General features: G+C 39.5%; 1 protein-coding gene across 1 annotated transcript in view; it reads left to right on the forward strand.

The window, feature by feature from the left end:
• Nucleotides 1-319: 319 nt before the first annotated feature.
• The window catches only part of LOC132766443 (rab9 effector protein with kelch motifs-like), a 61643-nt gene continuing 48862 nt past the window's right edge, over nucleotides 320-13100 (forward strand). The window contains exons 1-6 of the mRNA XM_060760822.2: nucleotides 320-407; nucleotides 733-804; nucleotides 3789-3861; nucleotides 4210-4252; nucleotides 7700-7778; nucleotides 12625-12713. Of these exons, the coding sequence (XP_060616805.2) occupies nucleotides 743-804; nucleotides 3789-3861; nucleotides 4210-4252; nucleotides 7700-7778; nucleotides 12625-12713 (346 nt within the window). The 5' untranslated portion in view covers nucleotides 320-407; nucleotides 733-742. The remainder of the gene's footprint in view (nucleotides 408-732; nucleotides 805-3788; nucleotides 3862-4209; nucleotides 4253-7699; nucleotides 7779-12624; nucleotides 12714-13100) is intronic.

Below are 13100 nucleotides of genomic sequence, written 5' to 3' on the forward strand. Positions count from 1 at the left end.
ACACTGCAGCCAACACACTATCGTGTTAAAACACACAATTTGCAAAGTGCTGGTCTACACGATTCCAACCTTAGGTTAAAAAAAATCTGCCTCTGGTCTTGTTATTATGTCATTTAAGACATTTTGGAATTTTATCTTATAAAGCAATGTGAAGATGGTACATTGTGTGGGTTGGATGGACAGTGTGAAATGTATCTACTTATGTATGTTGCCATGACTTCAAGTAACCCGGAAATAATGCAGAATCAGAATGACATCTGCGAAGTGCGTGTTTCTCCCTGTGTACTTTAGTATCATAGCAACTGCTATCAAGGTAGGTAACTAGACAAGGAATTAATATTTGACGGCTTAGTGAGCTTGCTGAGACACTGTTTCCTGTGCTCTTAATGAAAAATTGAGGCACGCAGGTGAGTGGAACACGATGAGAAGAAATGAAGGGGGAGAAGCAGTCTTGACTCATGCTTTGTCATTATTTGAGCATTTTTCACAAAGTAATTGTAGGAGCCTTATCAGACCTGTTATGACTGTCTTTCTCTCTATTCATGTAATAATGATTTTAAAAAAAATAATTAACGATTGTCTCCACCCACTTCTATAGGAGTTGTGTTTTTCATTCGCACATTATGCTGTTTGGAACCCAGACACAATATCCATTTGTAAACAATTTCTTAAAAGTTTGTCATATACTGTCAAAACAACTCACACCTTTTTATCTGAAAATATTTTTTCCAGTAGTTGCAACATGGCATTAGCAAGTGGACACTGGATTCGAAAAGAAGCAATTGGAGATCCTCCCACTCCTAGGTATGTCATGGTAAAGAGAAAAGCGGACTTTTTTCTCACACACTTGTTTGTTCATTTTATTTGCACGTATTTTAATAAAACTGAATAGTGAAATATACACGTGTGTATGTGGAGGGGGGGAAGTTCCTAGAGAATATCAAGTTCTCTTAATTCACTGGCCTGCTTCTTGCATTGCAATAAATAGGATAAACTTCAAATGGAGTCTATATCAATTTTCTGTTAATGTGGTGGGACTAACCTCTGATAATACAGAAATGTTTAAATTAAAGATTCAATTAATATTATATGATCAAATCGTTTAAGAGGATCAAAAATGTTGCATTAGCAAATCTAGGCATTTTTTCACACTTCATATTTGCTTAACACTGTTTAGGAAAAACACAGGAAATAAAGCATCTGTTTGCAAACGCTTTTTGCATTCAGTTCTTGTGGGTTTTTTCGGGCTATATGGCCATGTTCTAGAGGCATTTCTCCTGACGTTTCAGAGGCATTTCTCCTGACGCTTTTTGCATTGATTCTATAACACCTCTTTGGTGATAATTTTTATATTGAAAAAAATTGTGCTAATAAATATTTAGCAGGGAGCTTGTGATCACCACACAAACATAACTTGAAGATAGTCACACTGTTGGTGTAATTAAGTTTTGAGTGAAACATTTTTAGAAGGTGCAACATGAGCACATTGTCAACGTACAACACCGGAAATCATACAGTTATAACAAGATTATAAAAAAAACCAGATTAAAACATATATCATTAGACATACAAACACACTGAATACAACAATTAGCAGGATCCAGTACATTGTTTAGGTGGTTACGGTCTTTATGCAGTCACTCATCAAATGCATGGCAAACTAAAAAAGTATTTGTCTGCAAAACAAAATTAGTTTCTATTCTGCTAAGACATGGGCAAACCAGGACCATTTTCACTTTCAAATAAAGATAAATGATTAATGTACCCTGGAAAATGAGCAGACCTGGGTATGTCCATCATTAGATTAAGACAGTGGTTCTCAACCTGTGGGTCCCCAGGTGTTTTGGCCCAACTCCCAGAAATCCCAGCCAGTTTAAGAGCTCTTAGGATTTCTGAGAGTTGAAGGCCAAAACATTTGGAGGCCCACAAGTTGAAAATCACTGGGTTAAGGGAAGGTGATGTCTTGCTATGGGAACTAAATAGTTCTTAATAGCTGATCTTACTGGTGGTCAAGAAAAGACAGGACTGATGTAGACATTGGAGTCAGAAGTCAACAATTTGCTCTCTTTTTCTCTAGAGTACCATGTACAACCTTTACCCTATTACCTTGCAGCTGGTGATGACGTATACGTGTGTGTAAACAGATTTTCAGATAAACGTTGATCATTCCACCTCATCATACTTTCAGCAGTGGCTCTCAGCAGCTATCCGGTTTGCTGCCAAGCGTTGGGAAGCCACCAACAAATGCCGTGCTTTACCAGGCTCCTCCAGCAGTTCTTCACGCATGACACCATGTGATTGAAGCCAGCCGGCTCGGTGTGTGACTGGGGCTACATTGGTGTTTGCCGCCCAATCTAGCCCCATATGATGAAGTCAGAGAACAAACAAGAACTGTGACCCCATCTACACTATCATATAATCTAGTTTCTGAATCCAGATTATCTGCTTTGAACTGGATTATATGGCAGTTTAGATGGGGCCTTAAAGAGGACAGGACACATAATTACTCATCGCCCTGCTTTCCAGTGCCTCCGAAATTCTTCTGTTGATGAATGCACATGGCTTTAAAAGTACATTTTTGGGGACAGCATTGGGAAAGGCAGCTATGTCATCATAGGGACGTTGTCATAGCTATGTTTCTCAACACAGGTTCTCAGCCAAGATTTGGTGGAAGGGAGGTAGTTATTATATTCAGAAGGAGTTTCAACACTGAAAATTTCTAATGAATTAGGCACCTGGGAAGTATATGATAAATATTATTATTTCATTATCCTCTCGGGTAGAACTTTAAGAGGTTCTGTCACTGTTCACTCAAACACTGAACTGCCAACCTGTCTCTAGGTGCATTTAAACTGTAGAATTAATGTGGTTTGACACCAAATTAACTGCCATGGCTTAATGCTTTGAAATCCTGGGACTTGTAGTTGGTGGGGCACCAGCACTCTTTGGCAGAGAAGGCTAGAGACCTTGTAAAACTGCAACTATCTGAATTCCATAGCAATGATGGTTTGCAGTTAAAGTCATTCTACAAGGGAGATTTACCCAGTTTTTAAAAAATCTGCCATTGGGATTTGTCACTTGATCAAAATGCAAAAGAAAACTATGATGGTCTATGGACTGGTCATCTTTATAACTTGATTAGAAGAGTGAATTTCAGCAGGCATAGAATAGCAATCCTGAAATATCCTCCTCTGCACAACTATTCAAGATCCAGATGCCCTGGCCTTTTTTGCATCTGATCTATTGCATCCGATACAATAGAATATTGAACAACAAATCTATCTATCTAAAATGTTCTTTTCATTTTCAATGACATAACTCAAAAACCACTGGACGAATTGCCACCAAATTTGGCCACAAGGCACCTACTAACCCAAGAAGTGACCATCACTCAAAACCCCCACAAAAACAGCAAAAGAGACATTAAAACCCCCAAAATAAAAAATACATTATAACACATGTCAAATGCCCCCCTCCCCTGCGATGCAAAGGAAAACCAATGCACCAATCATCCCTAGTGAGCTGGCCATCCCTGCAGGCACCAAGTGAAGGCCCTTCCACACAGTCATACAACTCAGAATATCAAGGCAGAAAATCCCATAATATCTGCTTTGAACTGGGTTATCTGAGCCTACACTGCATATATTCCCGTTCAAAGCTGCCTTACATATATTCACTACACACACTAATAAATTCACCCTCTCCCTCTCTCTTATTTGACTGAAGACCAAAAAAGTCTGTAATTGGCACATCTGAAGTTAATTACTTTTTTCCATGTTATTCTTTAGACATGGGCATGCATTGGCTATTGCAGGAAATATAGCATTCATGTTTGGAGGCTGTTCCTTTCATAAGACTTGTGTAAGTACCACCCGTTTTGTTTGTTATTTCTTGTTAATTTGATTAGCATTTAATGTTCAAAGCCAGTATAGTAAAATAAGTGGCGTGTCTCATGTGCATTTCCTCTCGATTTTCCCCTGTGCGCAAGTATTTACTTAAGAATTATTGCATTCTATTCATTGTTGCCTAATGTCATCTCAGAGACATGCCATTGCTCTCTGGGTAACTGTTCAGCTATTATTTCTAGCAGTAGTCACTTGAGATAGCTTAAACATGAATTTAATTTTAAAGTTTTCTTATCTAGACGACAATACTGATGTCCTGTAAATAAAAATACCAAATTCAATCTATCTCTCTTTTTTCTCCCAGGATGATCAGCCAACATATTTCAATGACTTCTACATGTTGACAAGTGAGAAACCATTCATCTTTTCTAGCAGACTTCTTATTCATGAGTTTATTCCTCCCACAGGAGTTGCACATATTTCACTATAATGGGCCAGTCATTTGAAATGCAAAAAAAGGCATATCGCTATAATTTTGGGGAAGTGTGTTACAAACAAATAAAAAACCTCTGTCTAATTAAAGCTGCCAGAGGAGGACTGACCAATTGGATGGTGGAGGTTTTATGTATTTCTGTGAAAGAGACTATAGTCCCATCTGCTCGGACCATTTAATACAGATCAATGTTAGTTTGATGCTGCAGCAGCCGGACAAGAAGCTCTCACAAAAGCCTTTAATGAGTATCAGGACTCTACGGTATGAGTAACTAATCGTGATCTGGAAATCAAACTGGTTCCAAGATTTCCTATATAATTATCTACAGTCTTTCTTCATTATTGATTTGGAGCTGCATTTAATCATCTGTGGCTTGTTTCAATATTTCTAAAAGGGGAACTTATGATTTTTGTTGAAAATAACTTCATTAGACCTTCCTGGTTAAATACTGGGCAGTTTCTAATCTCCCCATTCTAAATAAGGCTCTAAAGTGAGTAATGGCACACAACTCCAGGTTTTCTTTGATGAAATTGATTATTTTGTCCATTCCAATCTTGGCTCAAGCTAATATAATAATAATAATAATAATAATAATAATAATAATAATAATAATAACAACAACAACAACAACAACAGCAAAAGCATCAACAACAACACTTTATTTGTATTCCGTCCTATCTCCCTGAGAGGACTCAGAACGGATTCCAACATATACAGACACAGGGAAACGTTCAATGCTTTGAAACACTATGACACACAAATACACAGACAAAGGTAAAGGCTTCCAGTTTCATCTCTGGCTCTGGAGATGGTGGTCATATCTGGCTCTGAGGGAGATGCTCATTCCCATTCCCATGCTGAGCGGCCTGCATTGTCTGTAAACACTTCCTAGGTCATATGGCCAGCATAACTGCATGGAGCACCGTTTTACCTTCCCACTGAAGTAGTACCTATAGATCTACTCACATTTGCATGTTTTTGAACTGCTAGGTTATCAGGATCTAGGGCTAACAGCAGGAGCTCACCCCTTCCCAGGTATTCAAACTGCCAACTTTAGGTTGGCAGTTCAGCAGCTCAATGGTTTAACCTTGGTTAGGAGGCAGAAGCTTGGTTATGAGACAGAAATAGCCCTAGGGTAAGGGGAGTTTGTTCCAATTGTTCCTTCAGTATCTTTCAGTGGCATTTGATACAATCAGCCATGGTATCCTGGAACATTTCTTACACAGGATTTGGTGACATCACTTTACAGTAGTTCTGGCTTTTCTTGGTGGAACATTCTTAAGAGAGAGTGTTTGGGGGCGGGGACTGTTCAGCCTGTTGGCCATTAGTTCATAGGTTTCTTCAGGGGTCTGCAATGTTCCATAAACTTTTGATAATCTACATGGAACCACTGGGTGGGGCCGTTCAATATGTTGATAATACTTGACAACCAGAGGTGGCCCTAGGTAATTTTCAACAGTAAGCAAACAGTATTTTGGCATCCCCCCCCCCCCCAAACCAATCACTGATATATATTTTCTGTTCGTCGTGGGAGTTCTGTGTGCCATATTTGGTTCAATTCCATCATTGGTGGAGTTCAGAATGCTCTTTGATTGTAGGTGAACTATACATCCCAGTAACTACAACTCGCATATGTCAAGGTTATTTTCCCTCAAGAGCGCCCCTGGGCAAAATCAACTATACTGCAAATGCTTACTTTGCGTAATGGGTTGAGCCGCCCCTGTTGAACAACTGCTTGACAACTGATGCCAATAAGGCTTTAGTAATACTGAGTCCCACTGTTAACCCCAGTTTCTGCCAACTTAGCAGTTTGAAAGCATGCAAATGTGAGTAAAACAATAGGTACCGCTTATGTGGGAAGGTAACAGTGCTCCATGTAGTCATGCTGGCCACATGACTTTGGAGATGTCTACGGACAATGTTGGCTCTTTGGCTTAGAAATGGAGATGACCACCACCACCCAAAGTAGGACACAACTAGACTTAATGTCAGGGGAAACCTTTACCTAACTAGAATAATTGCAATATTCTTTAAGGTACGTACCTTACCTATCTATATGGGGCACAGTCCTAAACAGGGAATTTCCCTTGTCAATCAGATCCCCACATAGTCTGATTCCAAATACAAACTTTTCATATAATATTTTTTGAAAACACAATAATTTCATTTGTTTTGCATCTTATCATTAAGTATAAGGTGAAATCATTGGGAAGCTGTGCCATGCTCATCAACCTAAAGGCACATTCTGGCTAGCCTTGAAGATATTTGTGTCACCAACCTCCTGGGATTCTTTCATGAGGTGGGAGACAAATCCTTTGGCAGGTCGCTGGTGGCAGCAGTAGTGTCACTTTCTGGTTGCTAACTTGGGGTGGAGGTTATTCATGGCAGGGACATAAAATAGAGTATCAACAGACTGCTTGCAGAATCTCTGCCAGCATACTTACATCAGTGATGATGGAGAAAGTGTTCCTTCTTTCCAAGAGCCTTCCTCTGATGTGTAGGAGCAGCTGGGAACTCTTGAATGTAACTGCATTCCTTCAAATACCAGTTGACTGCAAGGATTCACCCAGGTGATTTTTGGGTGCCCTTGTTCACCCATAGAAATGGAAACAACCTCTGCTCCTGAAAAAATTGTATATTCTTCCCTAGGTACTGCTGGGATCTCACAAAACTAATCAGCTGCCAAGATGATGGAGCTCTGCCCTGCAGCCCTCAGCTGTTGTTGCACATCCAAAGCAAAGGGTCCTGGCACAGGGAGCAATACATCCTTCTGTAGTGTGTTAAAAGCATGTATGCTGGCATAACAGTTTAGAACCAAAGAAAGCAATCTTCATTGATGTAACAGGGATTATACCAGTGTATGCTAGCAGAAGGATACTGTAAATCTTTGAGCATTATTGAGACATATCTAGTGTTTCACTAATGTTTCAAAATGCTGTCAGGTTAAATAGGCAAAGTATTTAAAATAATCAATTATTCACAATAAGAAAAATGTAATTTTAATTGTGGTGGGTTTTTTTTAAAAAAAAATGTTAGAATTAAAGCCGTAGGGTGGTAATTAAAAGCAGCCACATATGATCTCTGTAACCATGGAACCCATATCTGAGGTTTCATTTACCCACACTCAGAAGAAAAGAGTTTCTCTAGGAATTTGCTAAATCCTCCAGAGCAATTCTAAGGTATGCTGGGACTGGAAGTCAGATAATTTAATGATGTTTGGTCATATCTGAAGTTTCATGTATGCGATCCAACTGGAAACATATCTGCCATGCATACAGGAGTCTTACTATAATACCATCCCATGTGGGCGGGTTTTTTTCTCTTTGTGCACAAGATAATCTCAAAATATTCTCATTTTCAGTTACTCCTACTGATCTGACTTGGGAAAGGATACCACAGGATGGACATATTCCTTGTCCAAGGCAAGGGCATTCACTTTGGTAAGTTTTACCAAAATCAATATTTATGTATTTATTCACTTTTATTTTGTATCCCTCATTTCTCCTAATATAGGATAAACTGGCTAATAATGAATATGAAACAATGCTAATAAAAGCAATGTAAATACATTAAATATAAAGTCATCCTGGTCTCTCTAGGGAGGGATTTACAGAGTCTCTGTCCCTTCTGGCAGTGGCTGGTCATTTGTGTAGATGTTGAACATGGATGGAGCAAGCATGCTCCCCTGAGGCAGGCCGTTCTTTTGTTTCCGCCATCTGCTTCTCTGGCCCTGGAACTCAACAGGTTTTGTAGCAGGTTTCCTATGAGGCGGGTGAGGTGATAGTCCTTTGTGATATTATACATTTTTCTCAGGAGGAGGCGGTGGTTCACAGTATCATAGGCTGCTGACAGGTCTATGAAGACAGCTCCTGTGATCTGCTGCCTTACAAAGCCATCTTCTATGTGCTGAGTCAGGTTCAACACTTGCAATGTACAGCTTTTGCCTTTTCTGAAGCCAGCTTGCTGTGGGATCAGACATTGGTCTATTTTTTCCGTAATTCTATGCAAAATAAGTCTCTCCAGAACTTTGTAGAAGTGGCACAACAGGGAGATTGGTCTGTAGCTTTTTGGGTCATTACGGTCTTTGCCTGGCTTCAAGATGGCAATGACTCTTGCTTTCCTCTAGATTTTGGAGATCTGACAGGATGCAGTGCAGTTGTTCATCAGCTCCAGCAGCCAGCGCCTTGCTTTTGGGCCAAAGTTCTTGATTTGTTCCATCCATAGGTCATCCAGGCCAGCTGCTTTGCCATTTTTACATTTATTGAGAGCCATGTCCAATTCAGCAGATGTAAAGGGTTCATGAAGGTTGTTGTTCTCAATCTCTGGTTGTCTGGCTATTGGTTTCTTTCCTACTTTGGTGGCACAATTGGGTTTGCAATTCTTCAAGCGTTGGTGTGCTATCTGATCTACATGGGTATTAGTTTGTGAGGGGTCATTGCTCAACCGTCTCAGCAGCCTCCATGCCTTCTGGCTGCTCCTGCCCATGCCGACCTCTGTGATCAGCTTAATCCACTGTTCTTTCTTGGCTTCAGAGATGGAGGACACAATGCTCTGCGCTGCCTGAAGGGTTTGCTCACCTAATGATTTCACAGCACTGAGCAACAATAGTTAAAGTGAGTCAAGCTGCAGTAAGATGCCAAGCATGGCTACGATTCTGAAGATCATATTACTCCAGCCTCCACTGGGGCAACGCAAGGGGTTAGTCCATATTATTGTGCATCGCTCTTCTGCATAGTTATCAATGCCTCATTTACAGAATAAATGTCTTACAGAAGGAACCTACAGCATGTTCCTGGTGACTAATTCATTGTTAAGTGAGCCCATCCACACTTAAGCTGTGAGGAAATCAGCTGTCCAAATTGCACTTGAATTTTCCTCTTTTTTTTAACTATATTTATCAGTCAGAGCTAGCTGCCTGATCAACTGGTAACAGGACAGAAAAAGTATATGAATCTAATTGCATGCAGTGCCAAATTAATGCACAGCTAGATTATGAGGATCCTAATTAGTCAAATTATGTTTCTCTTCAGATAATGCACATTTTCCGGGATGCTATCGAGCCCCAAATGATATAGTATAAGGATTTAGTAGATAATTCCGCAGTCAGTGTAACCAATTCCAAGATTTTGTCTCAGCATGTCTTAATTACATACATGAACTAAACATTTCCTTTTCGAAAGTAATTTCCTTGTACAATCCTGGATGAGTCAGCTGCATGTCACTATGTATTCCTGATTGTTCTCAGTTCTAGGGTACTTGGTGTGTCTTTTTTAGCAGCAGTTATCATGTCCTTTTCCTCAACTACATCCTTCAAATTGAGCCACATTTCCTGTGCCTCATCCAGTCTTGCTTCTACCTTGATATCTGCTTTGTTTTTAATCTTAGTTCCTGGCTAAAAAAAAATCTGCTTGTTCTTTCTCCTTACTGATCCACTGACTGATTTCCTGCTTTCAATTTTCTAGCATCTTTGAACTTGTTAATTTCACACCCATTTTATTTCAACTTGAGTAGTATTAGTACTTGCATCCTTTTTGTCACTAGATCAATATTGCTTCAATTTTCATCCCCTAAAAACTAATCCTGACCTTACTTCATAGAACACATACTTGTTTGGAGGGAAAGGAATTTTGGACTGGATGATGTAGTTTTTTCCCTTTCTTTGCTGAAGAAATGCATTTTCTGCCAATTAAAGTTTTCTGTTATGAAAAAGGTAATTTGGTTTGGATTGAACAAAATGATCCTGTCCCTGAAGGTGAGAGCACCTTAGAACTACGACAGGAAAATGGTCTCCACAAAAATTGTCCTTCCTGTTGCCCCCGTGTTATTCAGAGTCCAGAACTTTTGAAATAGGGTTATTCTATTATTTTCTTCTTAAATTGGCAGAGCAGTCACTGGTACTGTTCGTCATGGGGGTTCTGTGTGAGAAGTTTGGCCCAATTCTATCGTTGATGGGGTTCAGAGCACTCTTTGATTGTAGGTGAACTATAAATCCCAGCAACTACTCAAATCGCAAGGTCTGTTTTCTCCGAACTCCACCACTGTTCACATTTGGGCTTATTGAGTATCCATGCCGAGTTTGGTATAGATCCAATATGTTCCAAAAGCATTCTCTCCTGATGTTTTACCCACATCAATGGCAGATATCCTCAGAGGTTGTGAGACCGCACAACCTCTGAGGTTGCCTCTCATAGATGTGGACGAAATGTCAGGAGAGAATGCTTCTAGAACATGGCCATACAGCCTGGAAAAATCACAGCAACCACAATTAATTGATTTGGAATTTTGTTAAGTTGTCTCAATTCACATTTTGGTATAGACAGTTTGAACAATTTGCAGCACAATCCTATTAGAGCTTGTAGCATTTGCTGGGGTTTGTTCTAGTAAGTGTATTTGTAATTGAGACTTAAAACTATTATTGGTTTGTTCTAATTTATTTATATGATAATAAAATTATTGATACTGGAATATATTCAAAAGCAAGTATTTTTCTCTTTTTTTTCAAACAAGAACAACATTTCCCCTGTCAAAAGACCACTACAGACTCATACCTACGTGATATGTTATTTTACTCACACATTAAAATAAAATATAGGGGGGGAAAACCTTTCCTCACTTGGAACATGTTTCACTTTTGGATACGGTAGTGCTTGGCAATTTATTTTTCTTTGACTTGCTTCTTTTCTTTCTTTTAATGCTTGGAAATCAAATGCATTCCTCTGCCAGATTTAGCATGTTACTAGCAAGAAAGTGTACAGATCTACAAACATTTGGGAGCCAACAGCTGTTAAAGCCACATGGGGCTTTTCATGCCACCTCCCTCAAAGATGTCATCAAGCTCCAAACAACATTGGGTTTCTCTTTAAAGGAACATATGAATTTGTATTTCCAGATGGATGGTATATTTGAATGCAAATGCCACTGTGTCCAAAAGACATTTTTTTCAAGTAGTTATTTCTCTTCAGGGCATTTTCTCCCTACCAATATGTATTCCTTCTTACAATCTCATCAGATGGGCTGCCAAAATTGCCACACATCATGGCAAGTCCAACAATGCTTGGTGGTGGTGGGGGGGACCTGTCACCCCACACCCCACATTGCCAGACTCACTTGTTGCCCCATTCCACAGGTGGAAGCATTAGCCACCCAGCTTCCCCCCCCCCCGTGCCCCATCACCATTGAACATGCGAGTCTTCCTCTGTTGCCACCATGGCAGCATGCAATTCTTCCTCTACAATTTTATGTTGGAGCCCCAGTGGGAGTAGTTCAACACTATGTGATGGGGGCTAGTGGGCTCCATCATAAAACTGTAGAGGAAGCAGCACATGCCACCTTTTTGTCACTTTGTCTGATGAGGACGTTTGCCTACTTTATATATGGAGGTAGTCACAGTCAATTGCTTCTCCATTGTTGTGATCATCACTGCTTCCTTAGATGTTGTAGAGAGCACCTTCCTAAATGGACTGTGTGGGTTTCTCTCAGATTTCTCTGAAATCTATTGGGGAGAGCTACGGGTAGACTAGCACAGAGAATGATCAGCTATCTGTGTGTGCCTTCAACTCATATGTCAATTCATAGCAACTGCATGAATTTTATAAGGTTTTATTAGAAATACACAGACATGGTTTTGCCAGTTCCTTCCTCTAAAACAGCACCTGGCATTCATTGGCAGTCTCCATCCAAGTAGTAACCTGGGTCAGATGAGATATGAAGACAGTGAAAGGGGTTTCTATGTGTCAATAACCCTATTCATTATTAGTCCTTCTGCCATATTATTCCCATTTTTTTAAAAAAAATGCATTCCTAGATCTTGAATCTTTCAATGAACAATTTTGGGGCTTTCAATTTTAGTAAATAAGACAACAATGTGAAAGAAGGACATGAAAGAAAGAGTCTGAAGCTGTGAGTTCTTCGGGGAAAATACATATCTCAAAAACCTCACACAGTTAACCCCAGCTTCTGCCAACCTAGCAGTTTGAAACATACCAATGTGAGTAGATCAATAGGTATTACTCTGGCTCCATGCTGTCATGCCGACCACATGACCTTGGAGGTGTCTATGGACAATGCCAGTTCTTCGGCTTAGAAATGGAGATGAGCACTACACCCCCAGAGTCAGACACAACTGGACTTAATGTCAGGGGAAAACCTTTATTTTACCCTAAGGCAGGTGATTATTAGACCACAATAATTTTCATTACGAAACAATTTTGTTATTATTCTATACAAAATTATAACTACAGGGGAGATGTTTTATAGCATTCTGTAACATTTGTCTTTCCTTTATAGCATAGTAAAAGACAAGATATATTTATTCGGAGGTTCTTCAAGTGAGAATGCTGAGCACTGCCTTCCAGGCATCTACATATTTGATCTTGGTGAGTAAAAATATAAAATTGGATTGCCAGGGATTTATAGTTAATTTAGTTAATGGCAAGTCAACAATGCTCGTGCTTATGTTTTATATAAGTGGCATTTATTATCATAATTTATTATTGTTTGTGGGTCAACAGTGTCGGCTTCCAACAAAGACTTCTAATGATTCCACTCTTGTCGGAATGTGGCGAATTTACCATATCTTTGTAGTATTATCTTTAGTGTGATGGTGAAGGGGATATTACCAATTCCCATCTCTAGTGTTATAGTTATAGTCCCATTTAAAATTATAAGCTGTAAAACACATATACAACATTCTAATTGGATATCTTGAACTTCTAGTTCATAACTTATGCTTTCCCTCTGGTGGGTTTATTTATTATTTCTGT

The sequence above is a fragment of the Anolis sagrei genome, chromosome 2 (genome assembly GCF_037176765.1).
Source record: "Anolis sagrei isolate rAnoSag1 chromosome 2, rAnoSag1.mat, whole genome shotgun sequence".
Classification (NCBI taxonomy): Eukaryota; Metazoa; Chordata; class Lepidosauria; order Squamata; family Dactyloidae; genus Anolis; species Anolis sagrei.